The 21,931-nt window shown below is 40.8% G+C and overlaps 1 protein-coding gene across 12 annotated transcripts in view; it reads left to right on the top strand.

The window, feature by feature from the left end:
• The window catches only part of LOC112223839 (eukaryotic translation initiation factor 3 subunit C-like), an 80,137-nt gene that overhangs the window by 47,524 nt on the left and 10,682 nt on the right, over positions 1-21,931 (top strand). For all 12 annotated transcript variants that reach the window (XM_042305187.1, XM_042305193.1, XM_042305191.1 and 9 more), the window contains 4 exons: positions 16,671-16,862; positions 18,259-18,430; positions 21,349-21,508; positions 21,809-21,874. In XM_042305187.1, coding sequence (XP_042161121.1) covers positions 16,671-16,862; positions 18,259-18,430; positions 21,349-21,508; positions 21,809-21,874 — 590 coding nt within the window. The remainder of the gene's footprint in view (positions 1-16,670; positions 16,863-18,258; positions 18,431-21,348; positions 21,509-21,808; positions 21,875-21,931) is intronic.

Here is a 21,931-nt window from a genome sequence, read left to right as displayed (position 1 = left end):
AGATTTAAAGAGAGAGAGAGCGTGCACGAGAGAAAAGCACACTTGGATACATTTGTAAACTATGCTTAGTTTAGCCCTAACACCTTGCCCCGAACTGCTGCTCTTATGGGTCAGAATTATAATTTATGTATTAATGTGTTGAAGGTCTCCGTTGGGTAACTCTTCGTAGACCGAGTTCCACTTAGTGGGATAGGTTTGGCCCACGCTCTTTTCTTTTGATGGCCTTGTCTCCTTCGTTACCGGGTGTAAGTCTCTGTCCACATGTCACAATGTTCTTTCTCTTGGTTGTCTGTTTCCTTGCACTCGTTCTGTGAGAATAGTCTTCTTAGGAGGCTAATCAGCCATGTTGATGCTCCCAGCTTGGGTAGGAGGGCCGTGTAGACAACCGATAATTTGAAGAGAATAACCGGATTGTCCTTCTTGAATTCACCTTCTTAGATACAGAATAGCTACTCCACCATGATTTTCTTTGTCTTCAACCTCGTGTTGCGTTTCGGGGTCACGACTAGTCGTTAACCTCGGCTGCAGCGCTTGGTAAACTTATATTGCATGTAAATTCTTAACTCACATGTTTTATACCCTTGGGTCACAAAGGGGAGTTTCCGTCTTTATGATGTGTTGCCTGGGGTGTAGCCCGTTACAAGGCAAGGTATTAGAACTTACTAAGATCTCGTTTAGACAACTAAAATCACAGTTCATCGTGCTGCTAGGTGACCTAAACTGGGACATGCTTAACACCCCGGCCATCCTACAATCTAAGCTTAATGCCCTCAATCTCACACAAATTATCAAGGAACCTACCAGGTACAACCCCAAATCCGTAAACACGGGCACCCTCATAGATGTCATCCTAACTAACTCGCCCTCTAAATACACCTCTGCTGTTTTCAACCAAGATCTCAGCGATCACTGCCTCATTGCCTGCATCCGTAATGGGTCTGTGGTCAAATGACCAAATGACCAAATGATCAAATGCTCCCTAAAACACTTCAGCGAACAGGCCTTTATAATCGACCTGGCCAGGGTATCCTGGAATGACATTGACCTCATCCCGTCAGTAGAGGATGCCTGGTTATTCTTTAAAAGTCCCTTCCTCACCATATTAAATAAGCATGCTCCATTCAAAAAATGTAGAACCAGGAATAGATATAGCCCTTGGTTCACTCCAGACCTGTCTGCCCTTGACCAGCACAAAAACATCCTGTTGCGTTCTGCATTAGCATCGAATAGCCCCTGTAATATGCAAGTTAGGAACCAATATACACAGGCAGTTAGGAAAGCAAAGGCTAGCTTTTTCAAACAGAAATTTGCATCCTGTAGGACAAACTCAATGTTATGGGACACTGTAAAGTCCATGGAGAATCAGAGCACCTCCTCCCAGCTGCCCACTGCACTGAGGCTAGGAAACACTGTCACTACCGATAAATCCACTATAATTGAGAATGTCAATAAGCATTTCTCTACGGCTGGCCATGCTTTCCACCTGGCTACCCCTACCCCGGTCAACTGCCCGGCACCCTCCACAGCAACCCGCCCAAGCTCCTACCATTTCTCCTTCACCCAACCAGTATTACTCAACCTCTCTTTCATATCGTCTGAGATTCCCAAAGATTGGAAAGCTGCTGCGGTTATCCCCCTCTTCAAAGGGGGAGACACTCTAGACCCAAACTGCTACACACCTATGTCTATCCTACCCTGCCTTTCTAAGGTCTTTGAAAGCCAAGTTAACAAACAGATTACCGACCATTTCGAATCCCACCGTACCTTCTCGCTATGCAATCTGGTTTCTGAGCTGGTCATGGGTGCACCTCTGCTACGCTCAAGGTCTTAAACAATATCATAACTGCCATCGATAAGAGACATTACTGGGCAGCCATATTCATCGACCTGGCCAAGGCTTTCGACTCTGTCAATCACCGCAATCTAATCGGCAGACTCAGCCTTGGTTTCTCAAATGACTGCCTCGCCTGGTTCACCAACTACTTCTCAGAGTTCAGTGTGTCAATTCGGAGGGCCTGTTGTCCGGACCTATGGCAGTCTCTGTGGGGGTGCCACAGGGTTCAATTCTCGTGCCGACTCTCTTCTCTGTATATATCAATGATGCCGCTCTTGTTGCTGGTGATTCTCTGGTCCACCTCTACACAGACAACACCATTCTGTATACTTCTGGCTCTTCTTTGGACACTGTGTTAACTTCTTGATGCACCCATCCCGTTAGCGGGATCATTTTCGTCAACCACCGCTGAATTGCAGAGCGCAAAATTCAAATTAAATTACTAAAAATATTTAATTTTCATGAAATCACAAGTGCAATATAGCAAAACACAGTTTAGCTTGTTGTTTGTTAATCCACCTGGTGTGTCAGATTTCATTAATGCTTTTCGGCGAAAGCATACCAAGCGTTTATGTAAGCACATCTCTCTCAGTAGACAAAATATTACAAACAGCTAGCAGCCAAGTAGATTGGTCACGAAAGTCAGAAAAGCAATAAATTAAATCGCTTACCTTTGATGATCTTCGGATGTTTGCACTCACTCCCAGTTACACAATAAATGTTCATTTTGTTCCATAAAGATTAATTTTATATCCAAAATACCTCCATTTGTTTGGTGCGTTATGTTCAGAAATCCACAGGCTCGAGCGGTCACGACATCGCAGACGAAAATTCCAAATAGCATCCGTAATGTTCGTAGAAACCTTTCATATGTTTTTTTAATCAATCCTCAGGTTGTTTTTACAATATATAATCGATAATATATCAACCGGGAATGTAGCTTCTTCAATAGTAGAGAGAGAGAAAATGGCTGCACCAAGCTGTTGCGCATACAAAACACTGCTGGCACCCAGCCATACAATGACGCTATGTGATTTTTCTCGCTCATTTTTCAAAATAAAAGCCTGAAACTATGTCTAAAGACTGTTTACACCATGGGGAAGCCATAGGAAAATGAATCTGGTTGATATCCTTTTAAATGGAGCGAAGGCAGGCTATGGACCATGGAGCTTTCAAAATAGAAGCCACTTCCTGGTTTGATTTTCCTCAGGATTTCGCCTGCAATATCAGTTCTGTTATACTCACAGACTATATTTTACTTTAGAGTGTTTTCTATCATAATCTGACAATTATATGCATATTCTAGATTCTGGGCCTGAGAAATAGGCAGTTTAATATGGGTACGTTTTTCATCCAAACATCAAAATACTGCCCCCTACACTCAAGAGGTTAACTAACCTCCAGACGAGCTTCAATGCCATACAACTCTTCTTCCGTGGCCTCCAACTGCTCTTAAATGCAAGTAAAACTAAATACATGCTCTTCAACCGATCATTGCCCACACCTGCCCGCCCACCCAGCATCACTACTCTGGACGGTTCTGATTTACAATATGTGGACAACTACAAATACCTAGGTGTTTGGTTAGACTGTAAACTCTCCTTCCAGACTCACATTAAGCATCTCCAATCCAAAATCTAGTATCGGCTTCCTATTTTGCAACAAAGCACCCTTCACTCATGCTGCCAAGCATACCCTCTAAAAACTGACCATCCTACCGATCCTCGACTTCGGCGATGTCATTTACAAAATAGCCCCCAACACTCTACTCAACAAATTGGATGCAGTCTATCACAATGCCATCCGTTTTGTCACCAAAGCCCCATATACTACCCACAACTGCGACCTACGCTCTCGTTGGCTGGCCCTCGCTTCATATTTGTCGCCAAACCCACTGTCTTCAGGTCATCTACAAGTCACCATAGCAGCACCCACCTGTAGCACGCACTCCAGCAGGTATATCTCTCTTGTCACCCCCAACGCCAATTCCCCCTTTGGCTGCCTTTCCTGCCAGTTCTCTGCTGCCAATGACCGGAATGAAGCTGGAGACTCTTACCTCCCTCACTAGCTTTAAGCACCAGCTGTCTGAGCAGCTCACTGATCACTGCACCTGTACATAGCCCATCTGTAAATAGCTCATCCCCATACTGTATTTATTTATTTATTTATCTTGCTCCTTTGCACCCCTGCATCTCTCCTTGCACATTCATCTCCTGCACATCAATCACTCTAGTATCTAATTGGTATATTGTAATTACTTCGCCACCATGGCCTATTTATTGCCTTACCTGCCTTTTCTTACCTCATTTGCACACACTGTATATAGATTTTCTTCAACTGTATTATTGACTGTATGTTTTGTTTATTCTATATGTAACTCTGTGTTGTTGTGTGTCAAACTGCTTTGCTTTATTCTTGGCCAGGTCGCAGTTGTAAATGAGAACTTGTTCTCAACTTGCCTACCTGGCTAAATTAAGGTGAAGTAAAAAAAATAAACATTCTCTTTAATCTGGATATTTTCTACACAACGCACAGTATGTAATCGTCATGTACATATTATGATATCATATCATATTATTCATTTTACTTTTAATTACATACCAAAAATGACATTTTCATATTCCATCAATCATTGATACCACCATTTTGGCTGATGAAATATAACGTGTCCATAGTCCATTTTATTGCATGTTACAGTTCTAAGGTAGATTCTCCATGAGGCACACGCATTCTAGTCTCTTACATTAGAGACTAGGAAGGAGTTGGGCTACTGCCTTATAAATTACGATGGGCGTGAGGTCATAAACCCCCCCCAATCAATCCCTCTATACCGCTCCCTCTCTGCGGGAGGTAGGGATATCTCTGTAGAACCGTGATTCATTGTAACCTGATCCTCACAGGCCCCTCATGACATCAGTGTCTTGTATTTATATGCATTGACAATTCTATTGAGTAGCAACATTTGCAACAGACAGTGCTTTACAGCAATCAAAGGTTATTTAAGCAAACCACTGCACTGGACAGTTAGAAAAACAAGCGTTACATGTTGACCACACTGCTCACTTTGCAAAATAAATGTACACATGTTTTTAATCATTGCACCCACACTGCTCGCGCTCATCAACGAGCGTCTGCGTAGCCATGCGGTAAAATAGAACTTAGTTCCATTTGTGATGCTTGATGCGTTCCAAGTCCCGCCTCTCCCATAGTTTTTAGGAGCATATACCCACGTGGGGATTGAAAGATGAACTGAGGTCCACACTCCAGTTGACGGTAGTACGTCATCTTAAAGTTTGTTGCCAATCACCGTATAAAGTCCAAAGAAGAAGAAGCCTGAAGGAGGAGAGATCACTAGAAACAAACTGAGTTTACCCTTTTATCTGTGGATTCATTTGTCGGAGTAGGGGACCTTGTACATTTCAGGTAAAATAACCACCCAATGTTTATATCCCAGGGCAAATTAGCTAGCAACAGCAAAGAGTTAGTTTTGATATTTCAACCTGCGTGTCCTGATCGCGTGCGCGCGTTGACGTGGTCTGGTCAGCATGTTAGTGTAGCTAATGTTAGCCACGTTGTTGCCGGCTAATGACTCATGCAACCTACAATGAAACCAAAGTAAGAAACTATTCTTGCAACTTGTTACAAAGTGTTTCCCACAAATCTGATGGTTAATCGTAGGCTGCCAGTCATTTGCCGTTTTTCCTTTGTTTACCAAACACCACCGCTGGAAAGGAGCAACCGTTTGTAGAGTAGCTTAATCAGGATCTTCTTGTTTTGAGCTTGTTTATCCAAGCTTCTTTGACTTTTCACAATTTATTATTTCCCTATGGCGAATCGATAAAACCCTGTTATACTCACAGACTATATTTTACTTTAGAGTGTTTTCTATCATAATCTGACAATTATATGCATATTCTAGATTCTGGGCCTGAGAAATAGGCAGTTTAATATGGGTACGTTTTTCATCCAAACATCAAAATACTGCCCCCTACACTCAAGAGGTTAACTAACCTCCAGACGAGCTTCAATGCCATACAACTCTTCTTCCGTGGCCTCCAACTGCTCTTAAATGCAAGTAAAACTAAATACATGCTCTTCAACCGATCATTGCCCACACCTGCCCGCCCACCCAGCATCACTACTCTGGACGGTTCTGATTTACAATATGTGGACAACTACAAATACCTAGGTGTTTGGTTAGACTGTAAACTCTCCTTCCAGACTCACATTAAGCATCTCCAATCCAAAATCTAGTATCGGCTTCCTATTTTGCAACAAAGCACCCTTCACTCATGCTGCCAAGCATACCCTCTAAAAACTGACCATCCTACCGATCCTCGACTTCGGCGATGTCATTTACAAAATAGCCCCCAACACTCTACTCAACAAATTGGATGCAGTCTATCACAATGCCATCCGTTTTGTCACCAAAGCCCCATATACTACCCACAACTGCGACCTACGCTCTCGTTGGCTGGCCCTCGCTTCATATTTGTCGCCAAACCCACTGTCTTCAGGTCATCTACAAGTCACCATAGCAGCACCCACCTGTAGCACGCACTCCAGCAGGTATATCTCTCTTGTCACCCCCAACGCCAATTCCCCCTTTGGCTGCCTTTCCTTCCAGTTCTCTGCTGCCAATGACCGGAATGAAGCTGGAGACTCTTACCTCCCTCACTAGCTTTAAGCACCAGCTGTCTGAGCAGCTCACTGATCACTGCACCTGTACATAGCCCATCTGTAAATAGCTCATCCCCATACTGTATTTATTTATTTATTTATCTTGCTCCTTTGCACCCCTGCATCTCTCCTTGCACATTCATCTCCTGCACATCAATCACTCTAGTATCTAATTGGTATATTGTAATTACTTCGCCACCATGGCCTATTTATTGCCTTACCTGCCTTTTCTTACCTCATTTGCACACACTGTATATAGATTTTCTTCAACTGTATTATTGACTGTATGTTTTGTTTATTCTATATGTAACTCTGTGTTGTTGTGTGTCAAACTGCTTTGCTTTATTCTTGGCCAGGTCGCAGTTGTAAATGAGAACTTGTTCTCAACTTGCCTACCTGGCCTGAAATTAAGGTGAAGTAAAAAAATAAACATTCTCTTTAATCTGGATATTTTCTACACAACGCACAGTATGTAATCGTCATGTACATATTATGATATCATATTATTCATTTTACTTTTAATTACATTACCAAAAATGACATTTTCATATTCCATCAATCATTGATACCACCATTTTGGCTGATGAAATATAACGTGTCCATAGTCCATTTTATTGCATGTTACAGTTCTAAGGTAGATTCTCCATGAGGCACACGCATTCTAGTCTCTTACATTAGAGACTAGGAAGGAGTTGGGCTACTGCCTTATAAATTACGATGGGCGTGAGGTCATAAACCCCCCCCAATCAATCCCTCTATACCGCTCCCTCTCTGCGGGAGGTAGGGATATCTCTGTAGAACCGTGATTCATTGTAACCTGATCCTCACAGGCCCCTCATGACATCAGTGTCTTGTATTTATATGCATTGACAATTCTATTGAGTAGCAACATTTGCAACAGACAGTGCTTTACAGCAATCAAAGGTTATTTAAGCAAACCACTGCACTGGACAGTTAGAAAAACAAGCGTTACATGTTGACCACACTGCTCACTTTGCAAAATAAATGTACACATGTTTTTTAATCATTGCACCCACACTGCTCGCGCTCATCAACGAGCGTCTGCGTAGCCATGCGGTAAAATAGAACTTAGTTCCATTTGTGATGCTTGATGCGTTCCAAGTCCCGCCTCTCCCATAGTTTTTTAGGAGCATATACCCACGTGGGGGATTGAAAGATGAACTGAGGTCCACACTCCAGTTGACGGTAGTACGTCATCTTAAAGTTTGTTGCCAATCACCGTATAAAGTCCAAAGAAGAAGAAGCCTGAAGGAGGAGAGATCACTAGAAACAAACTGAGTTTACCCTTTTATCTGTGGATTCATTTGTCGGAGTAGGGGACCTTGTACATTTCAGGTAAAATAACCACCCAATGTTTATATCCCAGGGCAAATTAGCTAGCAACAGCAAAGAGTTAGTTTTGATATTTCAACCTGCGTGTCCTGATCGCGTGCGCGCGTTGACGTGGTCTGGTCAGCATGTTAGTGTAGCTAATGTTAGCCACGTTGTTGCCGGCTAATGACTCATGCAACCTACAATGAAACCAAAGTAAGAAACTATTCTTGCAACTTGTTACAAAGTGTTTCCCACAAATCTGATGGTTAATCGTAGGCTGCCAGTCATTTGCCGTTTTTCCTTTGTTTACCAAACACCACCGCTGGAAAGGAGCAACCGTTTGTAGAGTAGCTTAATCAGGATCTTCTTGTTTTGAGCTTGTTTATCCAAGCTTCTTTGACTTTTCACAATTTATTATTTCCCTATGGCGAATCGATAAAACCCTGTTATACTCACAGACTATATTTTACTTTAGAGTGTTTTCTATCATAATCTGACAATTATATGCATATTCTAGATTCTGGGCCTGAGAAATAGGCAGTTTAATATGGGTACGTTTTTCATCCAAACATCAAAATACTGCCCCCTACACTCAAGAGGTTAACTAACCTCCAGACGAGCTTCAATGCCATACAACTCTTCTTCCGTGGCCTCCAACTGCTCTTAAATGCAAGTAAAACTAAATACATGCTCTTCAACCGATCATTGCCCACACCTGCCCGCCCACCCAGCATCACTACTCTGGACGGTTCTGATTTACAATATGTGGACAACTACAAATACCTAGGTGTTTGGTTAGACTGTAAACTCTCCTTCCAGACTCACATTAAGCATCTCCAATCCAAAATCTAGTATCGGCTTCCTATTTTGCAACAAAGCACCCTTCACTCATGCTGCCAAGCATACCCTCTAAAAACTGACCATCCTACCGATCCTCGACTTCGGCGATGTCATTTACAAAATAGCCCCCAACACTCTACTCAACAAATTGGATGCAGTCTATCACAATGCCATCCGTTTTGTCACCAAAGCCCCATATACTACCCACAACTGCGACCTACGCTCTCGTTGGCTGGCCCTCGCTTCATATTTGTCGCCAAACCCACTGTCTTCAGGTCATCTACAAGTCACCATAGCAGCACCCACCTGTAGCACGCACTCCAGCAGGTATATCTCTCTTGTCACCCCCAACGCCAATTCCCCCTTTGGCTGCCTTTCCTTCCAGTTCTCTGCTGCCAATGACCGGAATGAAGCTGGAGACTCTTACCTCCCTCACTAGCTTTAAGCACCAGCTGTCTGAGCAGCTCACTGATCACTGCACCTGTACATAGCCCATCTGTAAATAGCTCATCCCCATACTGTATTTATTTATTTATTTATCTTGCTCCTTTGCACCCCTGCATCTCTCCTTGCACATTCATCTCCTGCACATCAATCACTCTAGTATCTAATTGGTATATTGTAATTACTTCGCCACCATGGCCTATTTATTGCCTTACCTGCCTTTTCTTACCTCATTTGCACACACTGTATATAGATTTTCTTCAACTGTATTATTGACTGTATGTTTTGTTTATTCTATATGTAACTCTGTGTTGTTGTGTGTCAAACTGCTTTGCTTTATTCTTGGCCAGGTCGCAGTTGTAAATGAGAACTTGTTCTCAACTTGCCTACCTGGCTAAATTAAGGTGAAGTAAAAAAAATAAACATTCTCTTTAATCTGGATATTTTCTACACAACGCACAGTATGTAATCGTCATGTACATATTATGATATCATATCATATTATTCATTTTACTTTTAATTACATACCAAAAATGACATTTTCATATTCCATCAATCATTGATACCACCATTTTGGCTGATGAAATATAACGTGTCCATAGTCCATTTTATTGCATGTTACAGTTCTAAGGTAGATTCTCCATGAGGCACACGCATTCCAGTCTCTTACATTAGAGACTAGGAAGGAGTTGGGCTACTGCCTTATAAATTACGATGGGCGTGAGGTCATAAACCCCCCCCCCCAATCAATCCCTCTATACCGCTCCCTCTCTGCGGGAGGTAGGGATATCTCTGTAGAACCGTGATTCATTGTAACCTGATCCTCACAGGCCCCTCATGACATCAGTGTCTTGTATTTATATGCATTGACAATTCTATTGAGTAGCAACATTTGCAACAGACAGTGCTTTACAGCAATCAAAGGTTATTTAAGCAAACCACTGCACTGGACAGTTAGAAAAACAAGCGTTACATGTTGACCACACTGCTCACTTTGCAAAATAAATGTACACATGTTTTTTAATCATTGCACCCACACTGCTCGCGCTCATCAACGAGCGTCTGCGTAGCCATGCGGTAAAATAGAACTTAGTTCCATTTGTGATGCTTGATGCGTTCCAAGTCCCGCCTCTCCCATAGTTTTTTAGGAGCATATACCCACGTGGGGGATTGAAAGATGAACTGAGGTCCACACTCCAGTTGACGGTAGTACGTCATCTTAAAGTTTGTTGCCAATCACCGTATAAAGTCCAAAGAAGAAGAAGCCTGAAGGAGGAGAGATCACTAGAAACAAACTGAGTTTACCCTTTTATCTGTGGATTCATTTGTCGGAGTAGGGGACCTTGTACATTTCAGGTAAAATAACCACCCAATGTTTATATCCCAGGGCAAATTAGCTAGCAACAGCAAAGAGTTAGTTTTGATATTTCAACCTGCGTGTCCTGATCGCGTGCGCGCGTTGACGTGGTCTGGTCAGCATGTTAGTGTAGCTAATGTTAGCCACGTTGTTGCCGGCTAATGACTCATGCAACCTACAATGAAACCAAAGTAAGAAACTATTCTTGCAACTTGTTACAAAGTGTTTCCCACAAATCTGATGGTTAATCGTAGGCTGCCAGTCATTTGCCGTTTTTCCTTTGTTTACCAAACACCACCGCTGGAAAGGAGCAACCGTTTGTAGAGTAGCTTAATCAGGATCTTCTTGTTTTGAGCTTGTTTATCCAAGCTTCTTTGACTTTTCACAATTTATTATTTCCCTATGGCGAATCGATAAAACCCTAATCCCCCCCCTCTTTTTGAAAATACGGCCTTGCACCCCCAAACACAGCATGATTTTGGGGTTATGTAGAAATTAAAATTGTCAGTTCAGGTCTACCAATCTTTTTTACATTTTTTTTTTCTTAATATTGCAGAAAGATTGTTGCTTCCATCAATGTAATTGTCTGCATCATTTCCAATCCGCCATATTTTTGGGGGAGTAAATATATATATCCATATATATACACGCATGCATACATATACACATATATACATACACATACCTATATAGATATAAATACTTTTTTTTTTAAGAATATACCTTTATTATTCCCCGCAAACCCTAGCACCCATCCCCCAATTGGAGTAAACTAATAAACACTTAGGCTTCTACCTGCAGTTTATACATTTTATACACATTTGACATACACAATCTATTTTACAATAGTTATATTTTGTTTGTTTTTAGGCCTTCCTCTATTTCTGATGTCCATCCAGTTTGATTTCTATTTGTAACTGTGCTATTTCACAACATTTCGGAACCTATATACATTTTACAGACCCCGTATGTTTTACATTGGTTATCTTGTTATTAGTCCCTCTCTTCAGCTCCATTCAACCCCTCCCATCTATCTTTCAACATCATCCATATTGGATTTCTATTTGCCATATATTTTTCAACTGTGCTGTGATGCTTCACAATAGTACTGAACCTTTCTATTCTCATAGCTTCTACAGATTGTAAATTCAAAATAAACATTTTTGGTAAAATAATTATTATATTATTGATTGACTATGGCTTTTCAAATCACCCAGTATTGCTATCTGCAGCGTTAGTTCTAGGCAAATGTTGCAATTCTTCAGCTATTCCTGGACCTGTGACCAAAAACGAGCTACATATGGACAATACCAAAATAAAAAATCTAATGACTCTGCCTCCTCACAGCAGATTGTATCCCCCATATATATAACATTCTATTGGTTGCAAGAGTTTTGTATAGTAATTTAACTTGAAAAATTAGACGTTTTGAATCCGCCGTTGTTTTGCGTATCAATTCATAAACCATGTGCCATGGAATGGGTACATCGAAAATCTCTCATCGAAAATCCCAACTATTTTGCATTTTATATGGCACAGCTGTCAGTTTTTTGGTCCTTAAATTAAATTGGTATATGTTTTTATTTATCACACTTTTCTTTAACCATTTATGTTCTTTAATACAGGGCCGACATACAAGTTCCTTACTTTTTCACCCCTTCTACTTGCCTCTTCCATTTTTGTGGTAATGCTGCAATTAATTGGTTGTAAATTTGGGTAGAGCAGCCATTTTTCTGTGTTAGCTGCATGTGTGACAACGCCACCAATCCTATTTATGTCATTCACTAAAATTATACCTTTTTTTTAACATTTCTTTGAAAAAAGTTTTTTTTTTTAAATCAATTAGTATATTTGAGTTTAACCACAATATTTGTTGTATTATTTGTTCTGTCTTTTCAGGTGGATTAAACTGAAATTGCAACCAACTTTCTAAGGCTTGTTTAAAAAATAACGATATTTTGGAGGTTATCTCCTTTTAAAACAACCGGAAGTGAGTAGGTGTAATCTGAATAAAGGAAAAAAGGCCATTCTTGAACACAGGATGAGACATTCCTTCCAATTTACTATAGAACAAGTTTGGATTTAAGTATAACTTTTGTATGACTGATGCTTCAATGAGAGGTCTAATGTTTTAATATTTAATCATTTCTGCCCTCTGAATTCATATTCGTTATATACAAATTCCCTTTTAATTTTGTCTGGCTTGCCGTTCCAAATAAAATTGAATATTGTTTTGTTCATATAATTTAAAAAGTAGGTCACTAGGTGTAGGCAAAACCATAAGCAAATAGGTAAACTGTGATATGACTAAAGAGTTAATCAGGGTGATTTTTCCACAAATGTATTTTCCTTTACATGGTAGCAAGATCTTATCTATTTTTGCTAACTTTCTATAAAAATTTATTGGAGAGATAATTTCTTTCTTGTGGGATTTGTATACCGAGTATGTCGACATCTCCGTCAGACCATTTGATTGGTAAACTACGTGGTAAAAAATTAGCATTTTTTTGTGATCCAATACATAATAATAATAACAACAGTTACATGTAGGGGAGTTACTTTTAGTCATTTCCATATTAATTCAACATTTACCAATAATCTTTTTGGCAACATCCATATATATGTAATTTTCATTCATGTTATAATATATTAACATTAAGATTCCTATGTAAACACTTATCATAATTTGGTTTTAATCCAGAGAGGATAGCAAAAGTATCTAGATCTTCTATGAGGCCGTGGAGAGATTCTAATTGTGGTTTTTAAAGGAAACATGAATCATCAGCGTACAATGACACCTTAGTTTTAAGCCACGGATTTCTAATCCCTTAATATTATTGTTTGATTTAATTTTAACAGCTAACATTTCGATGGCAATAATAAATAGATATGGACAACCTTGTTTTACTCCTCTAGATAGTTTAAAACATTCTGAGATGTAGCCATTATTGACTATTTTACACCTAGGGTTACTATACATCATTTTAACCCATTTTATTAGAGATTCTCCAAAATTGAATATTCTAGGCATTTATATATAAACTCCAGTCATACTTTATCAAAAGCCTTTTCAAAATCAGGTATGAAAACCAGGCCTGGTGTCCCCGATATTTCATAGTATTCTATTGTTTCCAGTACTTGTCTTATATTATCTCCAATGTATCGTCCATGTAAAAAAGCTGTCTGATTAGGATGAATAATATTTGACAATAATTTTTAATTCTATGCACCAAGCATTTTGCTAGGATTTTTGCATCACAACACTGAAGTGTAAGAGGTCTCCAATTTTTTAAATGGACTGGATCTTTATATATACCACTTAGGTCCTGTTTCAGTAATAATGATATCAGACCTCAGGCCCCAATTGCATCAAGAAGTTCCTCCTCTGTAATTTGGCCTTCACATGAGTCTTTCTGTACAAATGTTCATTTTACATTATTATACATACAATTATTTGCAGTTAGTGGAGATGGAGGAGACTGAAACGAAAACATATTCTTAAAGTACTTCCTCTTTCAAAATATAATTCAGTGAATCATGCGTGACTCCATTTGTAACCAGGTTTAATACTTTTTTTTGTAGCATTTCTATATTGAAGATTGAAAAATAATTTGGTTCATTTTTTACCCATATTCCATCCAGTTCGCTTTATTTTTATGATATATTACACTGGATCTTTCTTGAATAAGTTCCTCCATTTTTGCTTTTGGCCATTTTTGCTCCACTTTTGCATGGCCTCTAAAGGCACACTTAAAAGTGTCCCATACAATAAGGGGATCTGCTGTACCTACAGTGAGGAGAACAAGTATTTGATACACTGCTGATTTTGCAGGTTTTCCTACTTACGACGCATGTAGAGGTCTGTAATTTTTATCATAGGTACACTTCAACTGTGAGAGACGGAATCTAAAACAAAAATCCAGAAAATCACATTGTATGATTTTTAAATAATGAATTAGCATTTTATTGCATGACATAAGTATTTGATCACCTACCAACCAGTAAGAATTCCAGCTCTCATAGACCTGTTAGTTTTTCTTTAACCTGTTATGGCTGCATCCCTTTGTTCTCAATTTCCGCCTGAAGACATACCCAAATCTAACTGCCTGTAGCTCAGCCCCAGAGGCAAGGATATGCATATTTTTGGTATCATTTGAATGGAAACATTCTGAAGTTTGTGGAAATGTTAATTTAATGTAGGAGAATATATCACACAGTAGATCTGGTGGAAGAAAAGAGAAAGAAAGAGCATACGTTTTCTGTTTTTATTGTTGTAGTATCATCTTTCACATGTACTAGAATAGGATGCTGGAGATAATTTTGATGGATAACACAAGAGGGCAACTGTAGGTGTGCAAAGTTTCAGACTGATAACTTCAGGAATGGGTGAGCTACATGACATTTAGCATGAAGTCACCCAGGTGTCCCACACAAGTTGCCCAAATATACCCAAGTGGCCGAATTGGTGAAATGACCTATAACTATATACAGCAGTGCAAATAACTATATACAACACATCAAAAAGCAATTCTTACACACACACAAAAAATAATAATGTTTAAAAAAATATTAGAAAATATATATATATTTTTTTTAAACAGTACACCCCTTGGAAGTCCTCGTCACAGTATTTTGCTGCCTGTGCCATGTCCCATAGCAGTCTCTTTCTGATGTAAAGCAGAGGCAAACTGAACAAGTGGTACATTTCATGCGACACAGAACACAACAACACCTTCATGCTGTGCCCTTTTGGCCCTGAGGCACAGTCATGCCTGCAGTAATGAACTGTGGCATATGAACACCACTGGGGGCACAGGTAGAGCGGGCAGCTTGGCACCGGGGGCTCCCAGTCGGAGTCGCTATCACTGTGAAAGAAAACATTTAAAAAATATTTGTATTGTATGAGCCTTTTATCATCACATAAAATAAACAGATATGTATTGTATAGAGCAGAGGGAACAGTCCCTAAGGTGAAGTGCTGTTCCATTCAACTCCGGCCATTGTTGTAATATATATATATCCCAACTCATCCCGAGTTGGGTTGTCATCCCAATTTCCCTTGCAGACCACCTCCGACCCTCCGTATCCCTTAGCCCTGAAGAGACTGAGATCCATCCTTCGAAAAGAGCACACAGTGCCTTTTACAGAACAGAAGTAGATCAAATGCATTTCCATCGCCCTTTGTATTATATATAGTCATCAAAAAATATAGATTTTAATCATCCTTATTTTCCATAATTAGCTATTCATATTTGTAGCAATTTATGAAAAGGATTTTACCTCCCACCAGTCTTGCCATTACCAAAATTACATTATTACAAGCAATTATTATATTAGCAAACAATTGTTGTGAATCATCCTCTATTGTCCCTAACATATTTTACTCCATCGTAACAGTTGTGGGATACGCACATACACACTAAACCCTTTACCCCCACATGACCATAGGCTCACATGCTCAACAGTTGCACTATCCCAGAGCCCAACTCAAGAAAGGTCTTGATTTACAAATGCATATACAGTTGCAGCTGTATTAGAAGGCCGGCAAGACCGTGAAAACAAATGGGCAGAAATGGAGAGATGTTATTAACCATTGTCAACGTCCTAGATGATGGAGGTCAAATGTACACCTTTTCCCTGAAACACCCACAACACAGTCCCCCGTTTTGACCATATTCCCAAGCATCTCCATGTCAGAATTTTGATTTGGTGCCACCAGGGCCACAGTAATATACCAATCTTAATGCGTTCACCTTCTTCCGAATTCCGACAGTTACAACAACCCAAAACTAACATAGCAGCCTTTGTTGTAAAAAAGTGCCTAAAATCTCTTTCTGAGAGTTCAGAAATCCATTTTTATGTCTACACAAGCTGTCTACTCGAAGTGCCCAGTGGGAGGGAGGGACTGGCTCCCGCTAGTGAAATTTTCAGGCCAGACACTTTGAGTGCAGGGATTAAGATAAGCCTGTTTGACCAAATCCTCAAAGTTAAAGCCGCTCCAAAAACCGAAAGCTGAGTGAAGTGACCGACTAGAATTTCCAGCTGGCACTGATGTGACCAAGCAAACATTAAACTTGCACAGCCAAGTCAAAGAGACGCAAAATGTGATTTAAATGGTCCCACTCTAGAGCCAGCCATGTGTGTGTGACCATGTCTCCCCCAACTCTCTCCCCCCTCCAGATCCTGTACAACAGAACCATGGTGCAGCTGGGGATCTGTGCCTTCCGCCAGGGCATGATCAAGGATGCCCACAATGCCCTGCTGGACATCCAATCGAGTGGCCGCGCCAAGGAGCTGCTGGGCCAGGGCCTGCTCATGAGGAACATGCAGGAGAGGAACGCCGAGCAGGAGAAAATCGAGAAGAGGCGACAGGTAAGCTACGGCTCAGCTAAACTAAACTCCGCGAAGAGACCACTGGTTGGTTACGGCTAGGCTAAATCCAGCAGAAAAGACCAGAGGTAACCTGAGGATGGGCTGATTGAAGCCAGCAGAACAGTAGAGGATTGAGAAGAGACTACCTGTACGCTAGGCTAATCAAAAACAACAGAGGAGACAATAGGTAGACAAGGCTAAACCCAGCAGAACTAATGACTGGTAGGCTAGGCTAAACCAAGCAGAAGACGCAACATGTATGCTAGGGTTAGGCTAGGCAAGGCTAAACCAGCCGAACAGGAAAGGATCGAGACGACAGGTAGGCCAAGCTCGGCTAGACTAAATATGTAGACTAGGCTAAACGTAGGCTAGGTGAAACCCATGTGCACGTCGGGATCAGCGACCACTTCCACATAAGTTCTGAGCTGTAAAGCCTTTGTCAATTTGAAATTGGCTCAAATTAAGCGCTGTTGTTGCAAAATGGTAAATTGGTTCATTATCCAATATAAAAATGGCATACAAAGAACAGCATACAAAAAAACAAATGGAGAGCATACGATCATAGATTCATTTCAGACTACACAAGGTTACAAACAATTACAATGGCAAAGTCACAATCACAAGAATGGCTTCAGATCAAAGTCTCCGTTGAGACCGAAGGGAGCAAGGGTCTTTAAGTTAAAGATCCAGGCAGCCTCTTTTTAACAATAAATTATCAAGGTCACCCCCTCTCCTAAGGAGGGTGACATGTTCGATGCCAATATTACGCAGAGACGAAATCGAGTGGTTTTCTTCCAAAAAGTGGGCCGCAACTGGGTAAGTCAAGTTTTTTTATATTTGGGAATTAACCAATGATATTAGGCCACACTTGGCCATGATTACAGACACCTGTGTGTCTTTTGACACTATATAAACGAGTCATCCCGCAGTGTTTGTGATTATACCCTGATGAAGACAGCTTGGCTGTCGAAACGTTGGATATTACATTTTTGCATCTGAGCTCCTAGAGTGTACGGCTCTCCTTTATTTTCAAACTTGGATTAGTTAACACGTGCCATTGGAACACAGGAGTGATGGTTGCTGAAAATGTGCCTCTGTACGCCTATGTAGATATTCCATAAAAAAATCTGCCGTTTCCAGCTACAATAGTGATTTACAACATTAACAATGTCTACGCTGTATTTCTGATAAATTTGATGTTATTTTTAAGGGCAAAAAAATTTGCTTTTCTTTCAAAAACAAGGACATTTCTAAGTGACCCCAAACTTTTGAACGGTAGTGTGTGTATATATAGTGTACTAGAGCCTCCTTTATGAATATTGTACAGTATTACACTGATATACCACACTGACTGTGATTAGTTTACAACATGACATTGTTATCCATCTTGTTCCAGGTGCCCTTCCACATGCACATCAACCTGGAGCTGCTGGAGTGCGTGTACCTGGTGTCTGCCATGCTGCTGGAGATCCCCTACATGGCGGCCCACGAGTTTGACGCCCGCCGCAGGATGATCAGCAAGCAGTTCCACCACCAGCTGAGGGTGGGCGAGAGGCAGCCCCTTCTGGGTACGTACAGTAGGCTGTGAAGACAAAGCAGGATTGTGTTCATTAGGCACCAATTGGATGAAAAATGCTGAAACTAGGAGGAACTACCAAGACCTGTCCAATAATAAATGTTCTTTTTTTTTCTTTTCTTTTTTTAAAAATTGAGTGCCCTAATGTACACAGCCTAGTTTTAGACCAAAATGTGGGCGGGTACAAGTAACTCATACCTAGATAAGAGACGGACAGTATTTAAAGTGGCAGTGCAGTCAAACAAACAAATCTATTTCCACCCTGAGTTTGGAATAATAGTGTGAAATTTATGATAATGCATTTTAGTGTTAAATAAAAAGGTAAACATTTTTATTTTTTAAACTAGGCAAATCAGTTAAGAACGGCCTACCCTGGCAAAACCCTCCCCTAAACCAGTCGACGCTGGGCCAATTGTGCGCCGCCCTATGGGACTCCCAATCACGGCCGGTTGTGATACAGCCCGGGATCGAACCAAGGTCTGTAGTGACACCTCTAGCACTGAGAAGCAGTGCCTTAGACCACTGCGCCACTCGGGAGCCACAAAAGAGCTGCATGAAAAGACAGCCTGACATTTCAATTTGTTAGGCTGGGTGGGGTGATGGACTGCCTGGTGACCACCAGGCGGTATAAGTTAATAGACCAATAAGAGTTTGTCCTTCTCTCTACCAATAATACCAGTATTGCCCCTCTCTGACCACTCCGACTCCCAGAATTATTGCTTGAGAAATAGCATTTTTCTAAGAAGCTGTTTTTCTTTTTGACCATTTTAATTTAAAACAATCACAGGAAAGTACTTCATTGTTAACCAGAAATGATTTGATATTAGGATTAAATACGGCTGCATTGGACCTAAGGATCAAGCCCTTTTCAATTTCCACCTAAAATGACATACCCAAATCTAACTGCCTGTAGCTCAGGATCTGAAGCAAGGATATGCATGTTCTTGATACCATTTGAAAGGAAACACTTTGAAGTTTGTGGAAATGTGAAATGAATTTAGGGGAACATAACACAATAGATCTGGTAAAAGATAAAACAAACAAGAAAAATAAAAGCCATACATTCAGATAGGATGCTGGAGATAATTTAGATGGTGTCCACAAGAGGGCAACAGTATATGTGCAAAGTTTCAGACTGATAACTTCAAGAGCTACATGACATTTAGTATGAAGTCACCCAGGTGTCCCTCACGAGTTGCCCAAATGTAACCAAGTGGCCGAATTGGTAAATGGATACATTTTCAAGAAAATAACTATATAGAGAACATACAAAAATGCTATGCTAATAAAAAAATACAAGTTTACCCCCAGGAATGTCATACATGATGGATCACTAGCTTCCCTACACAACAAGAATGCTGATCCAATGACTCCAAACACAGAACCATCCTCTCATCTATGGACAGGTTTTTGGTCAGGCTGAAAGTGGGTCTTGCAGGCCTCAACCATGCTGGGGTAGAGAGGCTCTGCAAAATCAAACCGATCAAAGCTTGCTGTGCCTCTCTTCTTGTCATTGTCAGCTTGTGGGTCACTGATATGAAACGCCCGCGAGTTAGAAACCTTTTAGTAGATATGACAGTGGTGGGAAAAGGCAGTTGGTAGAGTGTTGAGCTTCTCCAGTAGTCCTTCAGGTTTTTCAACTTCACAAGCCCCATCCATGTAAATGACCAGTGAGATGTAACAGTACAGGTCTTGGATGGAAATTGGCTTCCATGCCTCTTTCTTGCCTGCTTGCTTTTTAGCCCCATACTTGTTGGTATTAGACACCAGCGAATCAAGAACTGACAAGGAGAAACACATCTGTAAACGATGAAGGAGGCTGTACTTTCTAGTTATGTCCAGCCGAGGTTCTGTCTGCCTTTTCGGTCAAAATGTTGGTGGAAGTGGCTCCAAATCATCATCTAGCACAGTGTGCCAACGGTCCCCTGCCTCTTCGGTTACAGCTGTTGCATTTCCCCTCCTCTGCTTCTTGGCTGGCCTCTTCACACCTCTTAGATGACCAGGCGGGGGTCGGTGTGGAGCAGGAGACAGCAAGGGTCAGACTGGATGAACCAGCTTCAACATCTGAATGAGTGGGCGATGGACACCTTGACTTTGGGGGTTCCCATTGTTCATCTGAGTCCCTGGCACGATGGAAGAAAAAAGAAATCTGTAAGAATACTTTTACGGATGGGCCCTGTATCAATACATAAAATAAACACATCTATAAACATATTTATTATAGAGTGGGGGGGACACAATCACTGTGGTGAAGTGTGTGTACCAATGGTAAATACGGCTGGTGAGGGATTGTGTTAGGATATAGAAATTGATTTTATCAAACAAAACTACATTTTATCTCTGGGACCCTCAGGGTGACAAATCAGAGCAAGATTACAGTATGTAAGTACATTATTTACCTTTAGATATGAATGTATCAAACCTGTCGCGGTGATAAGTGTTTTGTTGTTGTGCACTCTCCTCAAACAATAGCATGGTATTTTTTCACTGTAATAGCTGCTGTAAATTGGACAATGCAGTTAGATAAACAAGAATTTAAGCTTTCTGCCTGTATAAGATGTACCGGAAAATTGGTGGTTGTTTACAAAGTCGTTCTAGTCACATTTTGCATTTTGAGCAACAACTGTCCCGTTAACAGGACACCGATCCAGCAGAGATTAAGTAAGACATATGGGCTTTCTTTTCTTCTTTTTTTCCCCAATTGGCCTTTATGTTATCCAGTAATCCCGAGATGTCAACACACAATGTACATTAAACAAAAATGTACTTTGAGGAAAGTGGGTGGCTAAGAATGTCATTAAGCCTTACTATAAGATTGTACAGCTGATACAGACCAGTACCAATACAGATACAGCAATGGGCATACCATAAAACACTAAACAAATCCATCCCTCTCCGTGGCCCTTCCAGGACCCCCAGAGAGCATGCGTGAGCACGTGGTCGCGGCCAGCAAGTCCATGAAGATGGGCGACTGGCGCACCTGCCACTCATTCATCATCAACGAGAAGATGAACAGCAAGGTTTGGGATCTATTCCCTGAGACGCAGTGCGTGCGAGAGATGCTTGTCAGGTTAGTGTGTCAAAAATGGATGATATTAAAGGTCTGCTTTCACCCCTTTTATGCAACTGTCCCTCGTTTTATCAGTAGTCGTGTTTCAGTAGGTAGTATCAACGAATCGCAGCATGGAATGGTCGAATAAAATTAATTCAATCAAGTCCATAGAAGGACTAATAAAACAACCCTTTAGAAAAATAAAGTTGCACACTAGTACACAAGTAGTTTGTAATTTCATGACTGAACTTTTGGCAACACAATGCCTCCTTCAGAGGTAGCACTCCTGTAACTTTTCTTGATGGTTTGTGGTTGCAGGAAGATCCAGGAGGAGTCTCTGAGGACTTACCTGTTCACCTACAGCAGTGTTTATGACTCCATCAGGTAATAACTTTTAAAACTAACTAAACGGTTTCCCAGTTACAAACTAAGCCTAGTCCT

The sequence above is a fragment of the Oncorhynchus tshawytscha genome, linkage group LG24 (assembly GCF_018296145.1).
Source record: "Oncorhynchus tshawytscha isolate Ot180627B linkage group LG24, Otsh_v2.0, whole genome shotgun sequence".
In the NCBI taxonomy this organism is placed as follows: Eukaryota; Metazoa; Chordata; class Actinopteri; order Salmoniformes; family Salmonidae; genus Oncorhynchus; species Oncorhynchus tshawytscha.
This window is presented reverse-complemented; position numbering and strand designations above follow the sequence as displayed.